This window comes from Eleutherodactylus coqui, chromosome 2, assembly GCF_035609145.1.
Source record: "Eleutherodactylus coqui strain aEleCoq1 chromosome 2, aEleCoq1.hap1, whole genome shotgun sequence".
NCBI classification, from domain to species: Eukaryota; Metazoa; Chordata; class Amphibia; order Anura; family Eleutherodactylidae; genus Eleutherodactylus; species Eleutherodactylus coqui.
This window is the reverse complement of record NC_089838.1, coordinates 297,362,325-297,383,494: the sequence shown is the minus strand read 5'-3', so window position 1 is coordinate 297,383,494 and position 21,170 is coordinate 297,362,325. Positions and strand designations below refer to the sequence as shown.

Below are 21,170 nucleotides of genomic sequence, written 5' to 3'. Positions count from 1 at the left end.
CTTGTACATCTTGGATAGAACTTGTGCCTGAAATATGTTAGTGTGATTCCAGCCTAAAGCACAGAGTTTACTCAACAGCAGTAATAATGGTAGATTTGCTGCCTGCACACGGGCTGGTCAGACCCTCGCATGTGGTATTCCCACAGCGGAAGTCGACCTGATGCCCGGCCGGTGACCCCTGCGTACCTATCGGGCGTCTTCTCCTCTGCTGCTCATATGTCAGCCGACGAGCCAGCGGACATGTGCAGTACAAAAGATGCCGTGGCCGTCGCTTTGACGATGACGAGGCTGCTGCAACCATTCTGTAATTTTGACTGTTGAATGACTGCGGGATGGACTCCATTGACTTCAAGGGAAGCCGGCCATGTGTAGCCCGCACAAAATCGCAGCATGCTGCGAATTGTCCCCCACGAGCAGAAAATTGCAATTTATTTCTACTCATGGGCAGGAAATCGCGTTTTTTTTCTCCATAGCATGCTATGGGCTGGATTTGCTGCAGAATCCGGAGGCGTAATCCCGCTCCAGAGTTCGCAATGCAAATCCGCCCGTGTGCACGAGGCCTAACACTACTGAATGGAACATAAAAATCACCAGAAGAAATAACAGTAAAAGTCATATTTTATTGACAGCCTCGCAGTGACCGGCACAGAACAAAGACAGACCGATGATAGCATCCAAACATAAGATAATAGTGTACACCCTGTAAAGACATAAGATAATGCACTAAAGGTTTCTAAAGAGATCATATACCAAAACGGCATTGAATGTATGTACAAGAATACAGAGCAAGTCCAAACTGTACAGTATTCAAAAACATATGTACATATCTACATACCATCCAAGACAGACCTCATGTGGTCGGAGCATTGTGCCTGTATGGAACAGTCTGCATTCCGCATAAGACCTCTTGGTTCTACTGATCTCAACTTATAGCGCTGCAGATCCATACGGTATTGAGAGGCGGGTCCAGTAGAACTGCGTTCTATCCGGAATACAGATAATGAAAGGGGTTCTCCAGGGAAATACTATTAATGATCTATTCTCAGGATAGGTCACCAATAGCTGATTGGCTGGGGTCCGCCCCCCGGGCGGCTGCTGTCAGCGTCGCTACACATAGGGGTACAGAGTGTAAACTACTACACTGAGCCCTGTGTAGTGGCCGGCGCTTGTAACTGCAGGCTGGGATCTCATTAAAATCAATGGGAGTTGTGCATGCAGTTACAGCAGGCACCTGATCGCAGGCAGCAGACCCCAGACGATCAACTAATAATGACCTATGCTGAGAGAGACCTCGGGGGGGGGGAGGGAAAAGGGTGGGCACGGGGGGGGGAAACAGTTTTGTACAAAATGTTGGATGACATGTTTAAAGTATGTAAGGAAAAAGTTGAAAAATGGTTAATAAAAAGAGCATTTAATTAAAAAAAAAAAAATGATGACCTATGCTGCAGATACTTCATCGATAGTATTTCTGCATGGAAAACCCCTTTAACCCTGCGTGCGATACGTCCGTCTGAGGCCTTAAGGAGACATAAAAATGGAGTTTACTTACATTTGAAAATCAGTAATTACATAGATCGTTTTCTTAAAGTGAAAGAGTCTTTTCTTCTAATCCCAGATGACCTTTAACAAAGTTTGCCAAGAATTATGAAAGTTCCCTGAAGCTCCCCCAAATGATACGGTTGCACAATAGGCTTCCCGCCGCCCCACTGTTTGGATCATAACATCATACGATTGGTTTATTGTAGTCATGTCACAGCAACGATAATACAGGATTAGCAGTATACATAGAGATGAATAGCGGGGGAGAATTTTAAAGGTAAGTCTATTAGTTGGAGCTTCAGGGGGTTTTCAAGGATTCTTGCAAAACCTCACACAATGGGTTGTACACCAGCACTATCTACAGCCAGCCATCAGGACAAGGTGCAACCTTCTAAATTGGATCTCATCCAGATCTTGCCTCCCATCGCTGGGTCAGTGGCGCAGATTTAGGATAGCCCGTCATGGGCCTCCAAATAGTGCTGTCCTACATGCAGAAATCTTATTCTACTAGTATAGCAGCACACACAGCAGTAAACAATAGATCAGTCCTCAGACAAGACATTCCTGCCGGTTAGTCGTGAATCTACACAACTGCTTGCCCCATGATCTGCGTTGGAAGGCTGACTTAAAGGGGTTGTACCAAGTTATAAAGTTATCCCTTATCCACAGAATCTAATCAGAGGGTCTGAAGCCTGAGAACCCCACCGATACTGAGAACTGGGGTCCTATCGATTGCCAACTGAAGGGAGAGTAGGTCACACAGGCGCTGCTTCAATCACTTCAATGACAGCGTCGGAGTTGGCCGAAAAGTTTGAACTGTGAATTCGGCCCGGTCATTGAAGTGAATGCAGTGGCGGCACATCTGCATGACCTCCACTCCATTCAATTGGGGCTCGACTGGATTACCATGCTCAGGATCAGTGGGGGTCCCAGCAATCAGACATCCCTGATCATAAAGTTATCCCCAATCCAGCAAATTGGGAATAACTTTATAAAAGGGTTGTGTCAAGTTACAAAACAACTCTTCAACCACTGTCGGAGGAATAATCGTTCATCCCAGAGAGGTTTTCCCCAGCTGCCCTACATACACGAACATACAACGTGGCCGTACGTTCATGTGCTTAGGGAGGTAAGCAGCAGCCAGAAAGCTCCGGCACTGTTATCTTCCAGGAGCACAAAAGTATCAACTTACCCCCCAACATCATCCGTCAGGGGTAAGTTGAAGGCTCCCATACATATTAGAGAGTCATCCAGGCCCACCGTTATGGGTGGGTTCAGACAACTGAAGTCTAATATGTATGGGCACCTCAAGATGGGATGCACATTAGACAGTTGCTCCTTATTCCGACGGCAGCTAATGGTGCAGACTTCCAATAAATGACTTTCCCCATTAAAGAGGAGAGGTCATGTGTCGTTACTTGGAGACGTTTGCTTGGTAGCCGACTCTCCGAGTTTAACTGGGAGTATAACGTGTACTAACTATTATTAATTCATTTGCGATTTTAGGAAGCAGCAGGTCATTTGAGAAATCAACAAAGCAGAGAAGGAAGCCCAAGATTCTTCAATCAAGTCTCATGTAAATGACCCAAGGTAACAAAACTGATCCTCCGGTAACATCTCATGCTATAAAAAAAGAATGAAATGCGACTTGAAAATCTGATGACGAGTTGGATAATGAAGCGAGTCGAAGCCGCTCGAGCGCGAGGTTTTAGTAAACTAAAATAAGTTTTTCTTAGAACTCTGCGTTGTTCCTGGAATTGTATGAATATACTGGCAGCTGGATGTTACCATCCCCTTGTAAATAGGTGATGGAGCTGACTGTGTGCAATAACGAGTGAGTAGGGAATCATTACATTGACAAGGAGAATGGTAATACACCCAGTTCATTCATACATTTCCAAGAAGAACAACAGAGGAATGCCACAAAGCAGAGTTTAAAGGGGTTCTACCAGAATTGCAAGTTCTTCACTATCCAAAGAATAGGCTAGAGGATAACTTGCTGATCAGAGGGGGTTGACCCTGAGAACAGAGGTCCCGTTTTCACCATCCTCTTCACTATGGGCTTACTGCACCCCCGCAGTGAGGAGGAGAATAAAGGCATATTTACATGCAACGATTATTGCTCAAAATTAGTTTTAACGACCAAATTTGAGCGATAATCGTAACGTGTAAACGCGAGCATTGGTGAACTTAAAATTCATCGTTCAGCTACTGGAGATGAAGCAGTTTGATGTGTCGGTCAGTAGACAGCAGGCTGTTATCTCCATAGGGAGCCGGCAGTTAACATACTCGGCCCAGGTAAAAGGGTCATGTATGGCGCGTTGGTCATGAAAGCACGGTGCTGCTCCTATCACTCTCAATGGACTGTGGAAATAGGGGAGTGTCAAGCGCTTAGGTATTTCCACCAGCCCCATTGAAATGAATGGAGTGCCGACGGCACATGCTCAAACAGTGCTCCATTCATTGTAACGTCAATGCAGGGGTAGAACTATCCCTGCAATGAAGAGGAACGGGACACGGGATCCATGCTCTGAGGATCGGTAGGGGTCTTAGCGGTAAGACCCCACTGATCAGCAATTTATCCCCTATCCTTTGCATAGGGAATAATTTGTTGTTCTGGTAGAACCCCTTTAAGAAAACATGCTTCATAATTGATATTTCATGGGGGGTACAAATACTTCCTAAAATAGACAAGAAAAGCTTTGCGCAAACCCATAAATTTGTATTAGGATGCAATGAGTTATTCACCTGGATAAAAATGTTCACTTATCATCATTATTAAAAGTCCTTTGCCGGTTTTATTTTTAGTCAAAAGTGTGGCTTATTCAAAAAGGTTTGCCATTGCTCCAGTTTGTTCATTGTGAGAAGTGATAACTAGCACCAAGGTAGATGCCTCAGCGGCGGATCCATTGGCTAGACTTGTTTGCATGCAGCTGCTCAGTGCTCCAGATCATACTGGTACTTCCTGCTTTGGTAGAGGCAGAGAGAGCTGGCTAAGTTACTGTCCGGACACAGAGCTGTTCACATGGTAGCTGCAAAAAGCTCACAGTCCGAGATACTGGTTTATTGCACAAGTGAAACCTGTGGATCTAAGCATAGAACTAATTTTAAGTAGGGTTATTCTTTCAGGTAGAGTCTAAATGTACAAATCCTTTAAATATATAATACACTATAAAAATAAATCTGAATGTACTGGGTGGAGATTGCATAAATCCATTGTGACTTTTAAAAACTTTGCAATATATTTCATAGGTGTGCCAAATATAATTTGCTAAAATTCATTATTAGAAGCTTAAAATGTGTGGTCGGCATGGCCTTACAGTGCAACCAACGCATTTTGTAGAGGAGTGTCTCTGCAGCTCAGACATTAGGCTCTCAGGCTGACGACTGGTCCCAGAGGAGTGGTCTATTTAAATAAAAATATCCATGTTCTGATATATGATCTGTAAAGTGACAACAGGACACGCAGAAGTCCTCAGTTCATTTTACACTCCATTGGCGCTGGCTTTTGCCTGTAGGAGCAAGAATAATGGTGTCAAAAAATAATATTTCCGTACTCAGTGGAGGCAGCAATCATGTAGGTTAGACTAAGGTTAAAGGGGTCTTACCGTGAACAATTTTATACCAAAAGTCTGAAATAATGGCAATAGCTATTTTACATCATTTGATTTTCATCCTTTTTTGCTTCTCCGTGTCCTACTTGGAGCTGCTGCTAATCTGTGCTGCTGGAGGCAGGAGCTGGACAGAATTAGTCTCCTTTCCCCTCTGGCAGCTGGCAATATAGTCCCTTCTTACCTCCCTTATAGAAGGTGACTTCTCAGCGATACGGCCATGTACTGCAGAAAGCTATTTCTATCTGTCCTACACAGATGCCTCCATCCTGTGCCAGACAGACAAAGACTGGCGAGTCCAGTCGAAACATTGTAGGTGATGCAATGGACTTGTGTTCAGAATAAAGTATAAACCGTGAAGATTTGGATGTGAGTATTCATCCTTTGTTTTGCCCCTCTGTTGCTGCTCTATACCATCTACTCATTGGGACTCCACCCTGTGCCCGTCACTACACCGGTGCCTCCACCCTGTGCCCGTCACTACACCAATGCCTCCACCCTGTGCCCGTCACTACACCAATGCCTCCACCCTGTGCCCGTCACTACACCGATGCCTCCACCCTGTGCCATTCACTACACTGGCTGCCCGTACACTATAGACTGCAATTTATACTGCTCCCTTTGATCCATAAAGCTCTCTAAAGTGTTGCACCGCCCTATATCTCCCCTTCCTCATCTCTGTCCATCACCCTATGCATGCTCTCCATTCTGCTAACAATATTAAACAGGGTTCCTTCATAATCCCCACTCCTGGGGAAAAACTTTTATCAAGCTGCACCAGTTACCTGGAATGCGCTACCCTGTACACCAGTGGAAATTTGGATAAGAGTACGTTCACATGTAGTGAGAAATGGTGTGAGGTTTTTTAGCGGAAAATCTGCACCAAAATCCGTATGAAGACCATAAGACTACAACAAGTAAAACACGTTAAAATCAACACCACTGAGATTTTGACATGGATTTTACCCTTTCAATTGATGGTATGATTTTTTTTTGCTGTTTTTATGTTACATGTGAGCATTCCTCAAGCATCACATCTACATCAGAGCCTGACCATCATATTGAGATGACCAATGCTTCATGGGAGTTGCTAGGAATGACGTCAATCTTAAATGGAGATCCAACCTCCCAAACCTCACCAATCGGAGAATGATGAAGTTTTGATTCTGCACTGCAGCCCCATCATCCATAAAGTATTGGAATATTTTACTGATTAGCCATTACTTTAACAACTTAAGGACTCACCAATTTTTTTAGTATTTTCACCACCACTTTTCAAAGGCCAGAGCTTTATTTTACTGTTGACATTGCCACATGAGGGCTTGTTTTTTTGTTTGGGGAGTTGTAATTTTTAATGGTACCATTGTGCTATATAAAACTTGTAATTATTCTTTTTAGAGGGCTGGGTGATAACACATGAATTATGCCATTGTTTTATGGGACTAAGTGGTATAAATGAAATGATAATCGTATCAGCCTGCAGAAAAGTTATGACGATACCAAAATTATATTTTTAAATTTTAGGTTTTTTTTCCTTCTTACAATAAAAAGCCTTTCCTCTTGTAGAATTTTTTGGCATTGCTGCATGCAAAGACCCAGAACTTTTTTTTTATTTTTCCATGTACAGATCTGCGTGAGGGCTTGCTTTTTGGGTGATAAACTGTAGATCAAGCTTACACACGTTATGCAGGATACAAAAAGGTTTTCAATTTATCATCACAAATGCGACAATGGGGTGGGAAGGGGTTAGGAGTGTCTCCAAAAACACAATTCTAAATATATGCACAAACAAGGACTTCTGAGAAGATGGAGCTCTCTTTTAATATAACGACAGACATGATTCTGCCTTTACATCACACTGATGGTTTACGGTCACAACTTACACTTTCTTTCGCCTGGAGCGTAGAGTCCTGGATGAGAGTTTTTGGTGTAATATTTTCCTCCTGTAGGATCATTAAGACATAAAGATGTGCAGTTACCAGATATAGAGACGCAGCAAATACTACAAGCTGGGGAAACGCCTGAATGTCATTAACAAGTAGTAGAAACTTATGGCATCTGGGCAACGGTGAAGCAAAAGCAGTTGTGCACTGCCATCTACAGCGCCAACGCCACATATAAGTCTGTTTCTGGGAACGTCGGGTGACAATACCAGCGGGAGCTGTAATGCCGATCATACCGACCACCACCTAACCTCATGGAACCAACGTACCAGACTCTTCTGCTCCTGCCTGGCTCTGATCTGTGTCGTCCTTCACACGCATTATTTTTGCACTAACTTTAACCTATTCCCACTGCAGGGCGTAAGTTTACGTCCTGGCAGCAGGGTACTTCCCGCAACAGGACGTAAACTTACGTCCTGGGGATAGCGCGGGATCACATATGATCCCGCGCTATCCCGCAGCGGGAGCCGGCTGTCAGTCGCAGCTGGCGTCCCGCTGCAACAGCGAGGGGGAGGCATCGGAGATGCGCCCCCTGCTGTTAACCCCTTCCCTGCCGCGATCTAAGTAGATCGCGGCAGGGAAAGGGTTCACAGAGGGAGCCCGCTCCCTCTGTGTCTCCGGCCGGCTCTCACGATGTTATTGCGAGAGCCCGGCTGGTTGCTATGGCAACAGGACGCCGGATACCGGCGTCCTGTACTGCCATAGCCTATGATCGCTATAGTAAGCGATAAGGCATGGCAGGGAAGAAGCCCTGCCATGCATTATCGCAGCGATCTGAAATGTAACAGTAAAAGTCTCTCAGAGGGACACAAGTGTTGTAAAAAAAAAAAAGAGAAAAATAAAAGTTAAAAATATAAATGTAAAAAAAAATGTCAAAAAACCCTTTTTTTAAATGCTTTTTCTCATATTAGCATAAAAAAAAAAATGTAAAAAATTAAAAACCCCACATATTTGGTATCAACGCGTCCGTAATGACGGGTACAATACATTGAACATGCTTTTTATCCTGCATGGCAAAAATGCTAAAAAACTGAGGCAAAATGCTAATTTTTAACATTTTGCCTCCCATAAAGCGCAATAAAAGTGATAAAAAAAAACCCCAGATGTACCCAAAAATGGTACCAATAAAAAATACATCTCGTCTCGCAAAAAATACACCCTCACAGAGCTCCGTACATGGAAAAATAAAAAGTTATAGCACTTTGAATGCAGTGAGTTTAGAAAAAATAAGAATTTCCAAAAAAAGGGTTTTTATTGTGGAAAAGTGAAAAAAAAAACTAAAAAAAAAAAAAATTTATTTTGGTATCGTTGTAACCATACCGGCCCGCAGAAAAAAATGTGTTGTATTATTTATGCTGCATAATTAACGCTTTTAAAAAAAAAAAAAAAAAAATCTATGGCAGAATTGATGCGTTTTCTCTTCCTACGATTATAAAAAAAAATTATAAAAAAGTTTTACATTGTAGTCTTTGTACCCAAAAATGGTACCAAAAAATCTACAGCTCGCCACGCAAAAAACAAGCCCTTATACGGCCGCGTCGACGGAAAAATAAAAAAAGTTATGGCTTTTGAAAAATGGAGATGGAAAAATACCAAAAATCGCTTGGTCCTCAACGCCAAAATAGGCCATGTCATTAAGGGGTTAAATGCTCATTAAATAAATCCATTAATTTAAAGCATTTTTATGGTGGTTTTGTTTTTAAGCACCAAAGACAAAAAAAAAAAACTGACCAGAGAGGACTAACTGGAGGTTAGGGATATGACTATCCCACTAGACATTACCCTCTTCTATTCTAAACCTCTAGGGGGAAAGAAAATAAAAATAATCACATATTAACCCCTCCACTAGCCTAGACCACCAAGATTCAAACTATAAAGCGACCCTCTGGTTTCCGCAAAATAATTCTGTCCCGGGACAGGAGAAGGAAGGGATTATATTTCCTGCAATTGTTCTCCACTGCTCTTCAATCTACTGATATAGGGTCCATTTTGGGCTGTCCAAGATGGCCACAGAAATTTTCTAACTACTTAATACAGACTGTAGACTGCTCTCTGATTGGCCAGTGTTGATCACGTGAGCAGCTCTAGCCAGTCAGAGACCAGACTTGGTGTATCAGTAGTCTAACACCTTCAATGCACGGTAGCGATTTGGTAGGGTAAAAATTGTGCGGCCATCTTGGACGCCTGAAAACAGGATCTAGGACCTGGAACCAGCAGACCAGATGGACAACAGAAGAACAACTGCAGGTCTCCCTCTCTAGTCCTGAACCTGAATGCCAGTGGGTGGGGCTCCCAAACGCTGATTGGGGCACTGAAAGGGTTAACAGGTGCAATTGTTAGATAAGAAATGAATAGAATTTTCGGATAACCCGACCCAAGGAGGGGACCGTTTCTGTTAGTATATGAAATGGTAACAAAACCAAACTGCAAAGTACAAAATGTTGTCAACAGGTCAAGATATTCAAAGAGTGCTTTTATGTGGACCGAATTCTTGTCTATGTAAGGAGCGCCAATCACAAGTCTGTCGACTGGTATTCCTATGGGCAGCACAGTGACACGGTGGCTAGCACTGCTGCCCTGCAGCACTGGGGTCCTGGGCTCAAATCTATCAAAGGATAAGATCTGCATGGAGTTTGTATGTTCTCCCCGTCTTTGGGTGGGGTTTTTCCCGCACTCCAAAAGCATACAGACAGGCGAATATAGATTCTCAGTTGGGACAGAGCCTCTAGTATCATGTGCGGCATAGTATGGCTACACTATATAAATAAAGGCGATTAGGATTATGCTCCTTTAGTTTTCTCTTACACGGCCACAATTATGAGAATTCATGATAGTTCCTCCCTGCAGGCCGGCTGTACATCATCCTGCTCACACGGAATTCAAATCAGCGAGCGTTTTTACGCCAACGAGCGACGGGCACATGAACGTAGCTTTTACATAGTCCGAGGATCAGGTGAGCAAACATTCAAGCGAACGTTCCAACATTCGGGCTGTATAAAAGAGGATATTGTGTAAAGCAATGGCAGCGGTCTGACCAATCGCATAGCTCCCTACCTGCACATCTTGTAAGACGGGGGCCGAGTCTGTTAGCATCTCCTTAGGGTCAGTAAGCGGCACTGATGGAGAGCTGCTCTTTGGTACCTAACAAATACATAAAGCAGATTTAGCATACATGAAGCACTGAGCAGATACAAATTTACAGGACTATCTGCGTGTTCTCCTGCTGCAGAGCTTCACTCATACATTTTTTTGCTCACGGGAATTTAACCCTTTGCAATCGAATTTTGGATTCAAGGTTTCCTAGGGGGCTTTCTCTTTCTGCCATTATACAATGGCGCCAACTGCTGGCTAGAGCAAGTACTGTAGTATGGGACATGCTGTGGAGGCCCCTGAAAACAGAGCGGACAGTAATATACAGTAAGAATACTCTGCCGGACGTGTTCCGACATCGGAGCTGTACAGCCTTCAATCAGAATGTCTTCAGACAATGGATTGCAAAGGGTTAACGCTAGTTGTGTGTTGCCTAGGTCACACAGAACTGCTAATGTACTTTTATTGAGTCAAAACTTTGGTTTTGTACCAATTGAGCTGGTATTTTTCGCCCCATATCCTATGCAATATACCACTGCAGGCATCACACCCTATAGTGGCAGATTGGAAACAAACATGTTGCACATGCATCTGTTTTTGCAAGACTGGAGCAGCCTGGAAATCTGAAGTACAATATACTTTCAATTGTTTTCCTGGTTGTTCCCTGCAAAGTACCCAACATTGGTTTTCCCATCGCCTTGAAAGACTGCAACCTCTCAAGGCCATAGGAAAACCAATGCGGATACTTTGTTTGTCCGAATGTCTGCTGCAGACAACAGAAAATATACTTCAGATTTCCAGGCAGCTCCAGACTTGCAAAAAACAAACAAATGTATGCGCCTTGTACAATGACACATTTACTGCCTGCCATGATTGTGTAGGATGCGTGCAGCGACATGCTGCATAGAATAGAAGGCCAGCTAAAATACTGGCTCCGTTGGTAGAAAACCAAAGTTGTGACTCAATAAAAGCACATTACCAGTTACATGTGAGCTGGCAAAACAACTTAGTGTAAAACTCACAGGAACAAAAAAAAACAAAAACTTTTTTTTCTACTTAGTGTTTAATGTAAAATTAAATTGATTTGCCTTAAGTTTACTGATTTTATGCAAATAAGAATAAAGAAAAAAAAATAAAAATCACAGGTTTTATTGCATAATAGGAATTTTTTTTACTAAATCGTTTGTCTGAGCACAAGCCCAAAGGTTAACACTACTGATACACATTTTCTAAACTTTTGTGACATAAGACATCAGGAACTACGGCTTACAAGCTCACATGAAAGAAGAAGCCCAGTGACCGTCTATACGTCACCAGGCCCCGTTCATGGTAGGTTACAGCTTGTACAAGGATAGACACAAGCAGCTGGAGCATCACATAAGATGAGAACTTAGAAACGTGCTGACATAGAAATAAATGCATTAATTCTATACACTACTGGCGAGGAGATGCGGACATGGAATATATTAGGGAAATGACGGATTTAATTATTAGACATGGAATATATGGGGGAATCACAGAGAACGCAATGAAAGACACTGGTTTGTGTATCGTCTTGCAGACTGAAACCCGATAGCGGGTAATTATTGGTACCAAGGTAATGAGCTTGGCATTAGTAACACACACAGGTGTGCCAGTGTCTGTGTGCCCCTCGTCTTCATTAATGAAGGCCTATAGTCGTTCCAACAATGAGTCCCTTCATACCGTGATGTACGCTGCACTCCTAATAACCATGCAGAGCAGGTGCTTATGGAGAGGGGCGGCAAGACGCCTTCCCTAATCCTTTCAAATGAGAGCAAAGGCTTAAAAGGTATAATTAAAACTGCAAACCTATAGCTGGAGGTCAGCCAGGCAACCAGCGGCTCGAACTACACAAAGAAAGTGCAATCAGCATGCGGAGGCCATTTTTCTATTGCTCTAGTATAACCTAGGGCAGCTTTCCCCGACCCATCAGTCCCCAGCTTTCGCGACACTACAATTCCCATCATGCCCAGAATGATGGAAACCAACCTGCCTAAAGCCTCCTTCACACGAGCGCATGCTTTTTTAGGTTCGCCTGTACACGCCGTATAATCGCATGAATGAAGATTGCCGTGATCGAGTCACGATCTTTATTCGCGTAATTTCAGCTATTTACGTGGGAACTGCTGTGTATCGGCAAGAAAAATACGCAGAAGCGGTGAAAACCATCGATGGCTGTAAAATCCTCAGAATGACCATTAATCAGGCTGTAAATCGGGCCAGATGTCTTCTTTTCTCAGCGCCGTATGCCGGGAAACTCCCTTCCCCTTCCTTTGTTCCAGGTTCCATTGAAGTCTATGGGAGCTTCCTGCGTATTTTGGCAAAAGATAGGGCAAGACCTATCTTCACACTGCGTATAAAATCGGCAACTGAAAACAGTCGCGTTTGCGCCATTTTTTTAGGCAGCCAAAAATCGTTTGACTGAATACGTCGGAATCCAATGCGTCGCAAGGTCACGGATTTAGGGCGATTTTTGTAAGCGGCTAAATACCTGCGTATACGGTCGTGTGAATAAGGCCTGGAAGCTGTATTCACATGCTGGGAAAAAAGTTGTAATGTAAGTGAATAGCTAATTACAACACTTCTATTCACATACTGCAGTAATATCCCTTAAGGGGGCCAGCAGTGATGCCAGTAATGGTCCTTGTATACAGATAGATAATCTGCCTGTGCTAATGAGTGCTGAATAGAGATGAGCGAGTATACTCGCTATGGCACATTACTCGAGCGAGTAGTGCCTTAGCCGAGTATCTCCCCGCTCGTCTCTAAAGATTCGGGGGCCCGCGGGGGGCGGGGAGGAACGTAAGGGAGATCTCTCTCTTCCTCTCACCCCCCCACTCCCTCCCCCCACCCCCCCGCAACTCACCTGTCACCCGCGCCGGCCCTGAATCTTTAGAGACGAGCGGGGAGATACTCGGCTTATTCACTACTCGCTCGAGTAATGTGCCTTAGCGAGTATACTCGCTCATCTCTAGTGCTAAACAACAACCAGCAGATTAACTGCTCTATAGGGAAAACCAATCATTACCATGAAGGCTTGTCCCAATGCATCTCTCCTTGTCTACACGTCTTCTCGTTCACAATGTGCAACTGAGTAGCGAGAATTTCTGCGCTCGCATAAACGAGCCAATCAGCTGACGAATGAGCATTTGCTCTTTCCTCCGTTAATAGTTTGCCCATTTACACAGCCTGTCTATTGGGCAATTAAATGTTCGGAGGAGCGCTTGGGCCCAATAATAGACCCCTGCAAACAAACCATCAGGACGGCATTGTCAATGCTGAAACAGCGATTGGGGTCCGGTTCATGCGGCGCTGCAGGATGTCATAATTTGCAGCACGTAAACAGAAAACCAATCGAGTTCTAGATTTGCCGCTTTCTTTTTTGCAATTCATTAATGACGGCATAAGGTACAGGTATGTACTACGGTCATTGGCTGGATATCCAATGGAGTCACAAGTCGAACCTGCTCCATACAGGTGTGAGCTGTGTGAGACAGCCACCTACCAGCAATAGCCGCAATGGAAGCAGGTTCCGATCAGGGCCTCGTAATCACCCAGATGCCGCGGCATCTAAGTAGTTACACAGGGGGAGGGCTCTCTCAGTTGACCCATCGGCCCCCTTGCTACCTAATAATGGGTTGCCATGGTTGTTCATGGCCTAGGAAAGGCTCCCAGGGCTGCCATTTTTTTTTATTTCACCCCACTTGAATTTCTCGGTACTGTATATGGTACAATAAATGGTATCAATAAAAAATACAAATCATCCCAACCATGGATGGCTCTGTCGATAGGAAAATGTAAAAACTAAATGTTATGGCTCTCAAAAAGCAGAGATGACAAAACAAAAATCTCCCTAAAAATGGCTGCTTATTAAAGGAAGTCTGTCACCTATTTGGTGTGCTATAAACCGGATGTACTGCACAATGTGTGATGTTAAGTGGAATCAACATGTACCTTTATTTCTGCTCTGTGAGACTCTACACTCCAGATATTAGCCTTTATGTTTATTCTGCGCCATATGTAAATTAGCTTAGCCCTGTCGGATTGACAGTCCATTGCTGCCTTCGGTCTGGGCTTGCTCTCTTACCAGGGTTTAAAAAACTGCCCCTTTCCATACTTCGTGACGTCTCCAGCTCTACCCGCTGGAGGCATCATGTGTTCCGTGACTGTACATTGGTGGTATACCGCTGAAATATTCCCTGATGTATGCCGCTATGATCCTCATAGTGACATCTGTCATCCTTTGGCCACAATGTAAAAACAATCGGTATATACGCCACAAACGTTTTTTGCTGTAGCCTTCTGTATTGGAAAAAGTGCAATTAAGCCAATTAAATCCCTATAATAAACCCCAACAGGCACCAGTGCAGGTCCTTACACAGGCTCTAAGATGCTTGTATAAGATGGAGCCCTACCCTTGATTGCTTCTGTTTAAGGGGTCACATTCGCCCAGATAAGCCAGTCTTGTGAAAGTCACAGCCTTCCTCCTGGGTGATCATGTTGGCACAATTGCCATGTCCAGGAGATCAGTAGGATGTACATAAAAGTGCAAACATCCGCTTTGTATTCACATGTACACTATGCTACCAAAAGTAATTTGACACCTGAGCAAAAATCAAAAGTAGTACTTCATTCCATATGTTAATACTTAGTGGGGCTCCTTTGGCCCCAATTACATTGGATGCTCGCTGACATATGTTTTACGAACTTCTTATGCACTTCCCTCCATTCATCCTGCAAACATCTGGCAAATTTGCTAAAAGATAGATGCTGTTCATATTTCCTCACCCAACATTCTAGGTTGCCCCAAAGATATTCAGTAGGGTTCAGGTCAGGTCAGCCAATCCAATCGTGGAACATTCATATCCTTAAACCAACGTAAAACAGTGCTGGATCTGTGACAAGGTGCGTTGTCTTGTTGGAAGTATGGCCGACCATTCCCAGAGTATTACAACATTGTCAGCAGCACATTAGTGTCTAGAATGTCCAAGTACACCTCCGTGTTCATGGTTCTTGTCACTACAACCAACAGACGGAGACCATGCCACGTAACACATCCCATGAATATAACAGAACCTCCACCATACTTAACTGTTGGCACAACACAGCCAGATAGAAGGTGTTTCCCATCATCCTCCACACCCAGGTACATCTGATGTGATGTGAAGATGGAGTAGCGTGATTCACTCCATAGAACGTTCTTCCATTGATCAACTGTCCAATGACGATGCTCCTTGCACCATTGTAGATCGGACAATGCATCTTCTTTGATAGAACTCAACAGGTGTTTGCAGGATGAATGGAGGAAAACATCAACTGAAGTGTATCAGATGTTAGTAGAAAGTATCCAATGTCATTAGGGCCGAAGGAGCCCCGCTAAGTATTAACATATGGAAATAAATACTACTTCTGATTCTTGTTCAGGTGTCCAATTACTATTGATAGGATAGTCAATATCAATATAGATAATAGATCAAGGTGCGGAAAGAGGTTATAAATGGTATTGAAAAGTAGATTTCCATTGAACTAGTTTTAGGAAGTTTTGCTACGGCGACAATTACAAAACTGACGGAATGACTGCACATACTAGCAAAAGTTTTTGCTGTGGCTTTCTGTGTGCTACCCAGCTGAGGGACTCACCTCCACGGTCTGTTTCACAGGCATAATGGGCTTGGGTTTGACATCAGTCAGAAACAGGGCTCTGGAGAGTAGCAGGAGAGATGGCGGGACGTTCTCCTTTAGGTGTAGATCCAACCACTGGGGAAAAAAAGAGAATAGGAAATATGAATGGTAGTATTCCACTGTACAGAGGACGGCACCACTGGTGCGGGTACATGTAGATTAGAATACCTGCTTTACTTGATGTCTGAGCTGTTCTTCTGTGAGCCCCAGAGACCTCATCCCTCGGGACCTGCTGGCAGCCTGCAGCTCAGCAACAGTGAGATTGTCCACTCCTTCTTTTGAGATCATCTTAACAGAAAACAAACTAGGTTAAAAAACATAAATTAGTTCTACACTTTAGCATTTCAGAAGGTATGCATTCTGGCTCCCTCCCCTTTGCCCCTTCTACTACGAAAGCCAAGAGTACACAAGTTAGACTAGGAGGTATGTTGCTGCAGAAGAAAGCTTCCCAACCTGGTTTGGCCGCAACGGTGGACAAAGAAAGTTAGGCCCAATGTCCACAGTGCGCCTACCGGCACTTCCACACATATCTGCAGTACAGAAAAAAAGAAGATCCGGATAGCTAAGCAGGGTCCTCGGGCTCCCGCATGCGGAATCCGACCCACCCGTGGGCATGAGGCCTTAACCCCTTCCAATCCACTGTTTGACCTCTGAAGACATTATGATTTACGGCTGTACAGCTCCGATGTTGGAAGACATCCGTCTGGGTTCTCTTACTGTATATTGCCAGCCTCTCTGCTGTCAGAGCCTATCCAACGTGTCACCTCATGCAGTACTGGCTTTAGCCAGCAGATAGCGCCGTTGTATAATGGCAGAGAAAGAGTAATCCCCCTAGGAAAACCAGGATACAAATTCGATTGGAAAGGGTTAAAATCCTTTTATCCAGCACTACCATCAATTAACTAATGGTTAGGTCGAGTATTTAGATTGATGATGGTTAGGTGTAAACATGGGCAGCGACTGAACGATCAGTGGTAAGTCGTTAGCTTATCACTGATCAAATCTTTCATGTGGATCTAAAAATCGTTGTTTGCTGCAAATCCTTTCGTATAAACAGGCGTCGTAACGATTTGCCGACTAGAAAGAAGCGGCCGAAGGGTTGAGTAGAGGCGGTTATGATCCAATGAACGATCAAAACTACTCTGTTATTGTCCAGTGTAAATTTATGCCAACAGAACGGTACAAGATTGTTACTTCACCGCCGTTTGCACGCTTGTTCCAATTTATCTTGCAGAGTAAGAGAACTTTTAAAGGGCTTGTCCCAGCAAAACAATTCATCACCCAGCCACAAGAGAAGCTGAAAGGAAGTCCCTCCAGGGAAACAAGGGGGATGAAAAAGCAAGGGTGCAATCTAGTGTAGTACTGCAAAAAGCATGGATAGCGATACGTGCCCAATAAGTGAGGAGATCTCACCTGGAGCAGTGGTGCGGGATAACTGCACAACCCCGCTTAGCGCTTTATACTAGAACAATGCTGGCTGTGTGGGAGTAAACAGGAGCCCTGAGCTGCAAGCTGCTGGTTACAGGAAGATTTGCCTTTCCCTGGTCAAGCTATTTCGATGGCTGAATAAACCTAGCAAACACTCTCATTGCTCATTGCTAATAGTGCAGAGGGGCGGAGAGGGGGTGGAGAGGAGGCAGAGAGGGGGCGGGAGCTCAGAGCACTGCTCCTGGCTCTTCCAACCTCCTCCCCCTGCAGAGAGAGACGCCGTATATCGGCTGGGCATGAAAACCCAGCCGGTATACAGTCGTCTGAATGCGACCTAAAAGAGATAAGTGTCTGATCGGCAAGGGCCTTACAGCTGAAACCTCCAACTGATCATTGGAAAGAGGTCCCGATGGTCTCTGTATGAATGAAGCAGCAGTCACGTTTGTGGAATCCCATTCCAATCATCTCGATGGGACTACCAGAGACAGCAGACACTAAAAAATAGCCATCATGGGTGAAAGTTCACTTTACTAGGGATCGATATAGTAAGAGACAATACTGTTGAATGCAGTGAAAGCAGGCAGCAGTATATGAGTGAAGGTAATGGCCCTTTTACACGGGATGAGCTATATGGCAAACGATGCCTGACACTCGTCCCTGTGCACAGATAGTTCCCTACTTGTGAACAGGTTCCGTTCCAGGAGCCTGATCGCAAGTACATTGGTTCATATGTCCGAACAAACGGTTGTATGGAGGGGATCACGGGTGGATCCCGCTAAATACAACGTCGGGTGCAGGCTGTTTTTACAGCGGACACCTGGCGGCAGCAGTTCCAACGAGCCGTGCCACTCATCTGGACTGTTAACACTTTAAATGCCGATTCAGAATAGACATGGCTTGATAGGTGCTCTGCATAGGCGGCCCCAGGGGCTTTCAGAAGCCCCCCGGATGCCTAGCAACTGCACAGCGTCCCGCGATCTGATCAGACAGGCTTGATAGAAGCCTGTCCGGTCCCTGCATAAAATGATGTAATGCCATACCATTTACAGTATACTGTGCAGAACAGATTGTTCGTATCTTGCAAAGTTCGTAACTTGAACGTTCGCAAGTAGGGGACTATCTGTATACTCGCTCCCGTGCGGTTACACAGGAGCGAGTATTCTCTCCCCACTCCCTCCCCCCCCCCCCCCCTCTCCATTCAGTGCAAGCAGCAGTCGTTCAGTACTGAACGGCTGCTGCTTACACTGAACGATGGTCATTCGGGATTTTAAGCATGCTTAAAACCGAACGACTGGACGATTCTCGTTCAGTCATTCAGTCTCTGCGTGCTTTACATGGAACGATTATCGCTCAAAACCCCCACGGGAGTGCAAGATTTTGAATGATCTGTACGTTAATCGTCCCATGTAAAAGGGCCTTAAGAGTGCTAATTGTAACAGCCTTTATTGTAGCACCGCTTACCTCATCATCAGCCTTTATAGATCGAAGCTTCATCAGCAGCTGGAACCGTAATAAGTTATTGGTGCCGATCGGTGGCAGTTCTAGCAGTCTGCATAGAGCCGCCAGCTGAGACCTCTCCAGGTGCTCCAGAGTCAGCTCATCCTCAAACAGCTTAGAGAAGCGGACGATCTCCTGCGTGGTGGGCTGTTCTCCTGTGACCCGCACCTACAACACCACAGTGTCACTCACAGCTTCTAAGGGCTGCTATAACATAGGAGTTTATGAAATTATAAAATCGGTCACCTCTCGTAACATGTCCGGTTTTGTAAATAATTGTCCAAAACGTGACAATTCGGGAACATTTTATTTAAATTATTTTGCATTGTGTTGTTCCTTCTAGAAATTTACGAATAAATTAACCAATAGATTACTGGGTGGTACCAGTTAGCACTGGTCAAACAGTGTGGAGACATCTTCTGACTGTGCAGGTACACGCCCATTTACAAGTTGTCAGTATTCAGCAGTGCTGTAAAGTTTGTGAACCCTTGAGAATTTTTCATATTTCTGCTTATATTTGACCTAAAATGACATTAGATTTTTACACAAGTCCTAAAAGTAGATAATGACAACCGGATCAAACAAAATTAGTCAAAAATATTGGATCTAGTCATTTATTTATTGAAGAAACCAGAGGTTCAGATACTTTTGTGACTCAGACATGTGATATCAGATCATTTTCCTCAATAAATGACAATATTAATATAATAGGTTTGATTTGTTTGTTCGATTTGGTTCTCTTTATCTACTTTTAGGATTTGTGCGAAAGTTTGTTTTAGTTCCAATATAAGCAGAAAATGGAAAATTCTAAAGGATTCCCAAACTTTCAAGCACCGCTGTATTCATATGTTTTCAGAGAAACAGTTCAACGCAAGAGCTGAAAACAGAAAAACCCCAGATCCTCCAGAAGTGTTATTTAATAGGGAATACAAGTATTTATTAAACACATATCAAGAGACATGATGGTCTCTATTTAACCCCTTGAGTGGCATGCCCGGAAATTTTCCGGGACAAGTTCCACTGCCGATAGCGATATAGCCCGGAAGATTTCCGGGCTATGTATCACTATGGGAGCTGCAGAGCACAATGCCACAAGCTGTGACATTATGCTCTGCCTGCACAGACCCACAGAGAACAAAGCAGGACACTGAGAAGCAGGAAGATATTGCCGATATGCCGGCAATCTCCTGCTTCTAGGTCTCCTGCTTTGTTTATAGGTTGCCATAGAGACCATCGGCTTGTCAGAAGCAAGCCGATGGTCTCTGTTGCAGGGAGAGCTGGTGCTTGGCTGTCAGAGGACAGTTAGGTACCAGCTCTTACAGCAGAGATTAGAGAAAAACTCTGATCTATGCTGTGTTAACCCTTTACATGCTGCAGTCTATGTGGCTGCAGCATGTAAAGGGCTGTCACCATCGGATCCCCGGAAAGTGATCAGAGGGTCCTGATGGGTCCCTGTGGAAGTCCCCTAAAGAGACAAAAATAAAAAAAAGGAAAAAAATAAAAAAAAATAAAAACACTTGTCTCCCTTTACTTTGTAAAAAAATGTAAAATACAATCACACATGTGGTATCCGTGCGTCGTAATGACCCAGAGAAGGAAGTTGGTACATTATTTAACCCCTTAATGACATGGCCCCTTTTTTTCTTTTTTCCCCATTTCTTTTTTTCCTCCCCGAAACAAAAACTGTATAAACTTGGTATCACCAGAATTGTGCTGACTCAGAGAATAATGTTATCACATTATTTATTCTGCATGTTGAAAGCCGTAAAAATGAAATCCAAAAAACAAATGGCAGAATTTCTTTCTTTTTCCCCAATCTCCCTACAAATTTTTTTTACAAAAGTTATGCAATACATTATATATACCCAAAAATGATGCCATCAAAAAGTACAACTTGTCCCACAAAAAACAAGCCCTTATATGGCCTGGTCAATGGAAAAATGAAAAAGTTATGGCTCTTGGAACGCGACTGCAAAATTAGTTCAAATTCAAGGATTAGAACATTTAAAAAACCTGCCCTGGTGGGCACGACCCGACACTCAAGGGGTTAAAGGGAACCTGTCAGCTTGAACATGCAGTCGTATTTGCTGGCAGCATGTTATAGAGCAGGAGGAGCTGAGCAGATTCATATATAGTTTTATGGGGAAAGATTCAATATAACCTTATTTTATTCAGTTATATCGCTGCTCACTATGAGCTAAGGAGTCCAATGGGCGGTCCTATCATTGATTGGCAGCTGTCTACGATTACATACAGAGGTAGCTGCCAATCACAGACACAGTCATACCTCTACTTTCGTTGCCACCTTCTTTCGCCAGTTTCCAGTTTCGCCAATTTCTCAACAACTAATTTTGCCTCC

General features: G+C 43.9%; 1 protein-coding gene across 1 annotated transcript in view; it reads right to left on the bottom strand.

Annotated features, from left to right (window-relative positions):
* Nucleotides 1-600: 600 nt before the first annotated feature.
* The window catches only part of LETM2 (leucine zipper and EF-hand containing transmembrane protein 2), a 32,389-nt gene continuing 11,819 nt past the window's right edge, over nt 601-21,170 (bottom strand). The window contains exons 6-11 of the mRNA XM_066593391.1: nt 18,776-18,979; nt 16,055-16,174; nt 15,845-15,961; nt 10,148-10,234; nt 7,034-7,093; nt 601-5,051 (exon numbers count right to left, since the gene is read on the bottom strand). Of these exons, the coding sequence (XP_066449488.1) occupies nt 5,025-5,051; nt 7,034-7,093; nt 10,148-10,234; nt 15,845-15,961; nt 16,055-16,174; nt 18,776-18,979 (615 nt within the window). The 3' untranslated portion in view covers nt 601-5,024. The remainder of the gene's footprint in view (nt 5,052-7,033; nt 7,094-10,147; nt 10,235-15,844; nt 15,962-16,054; nt 16,175-18,775; nt 18,980-21,170) is intronic.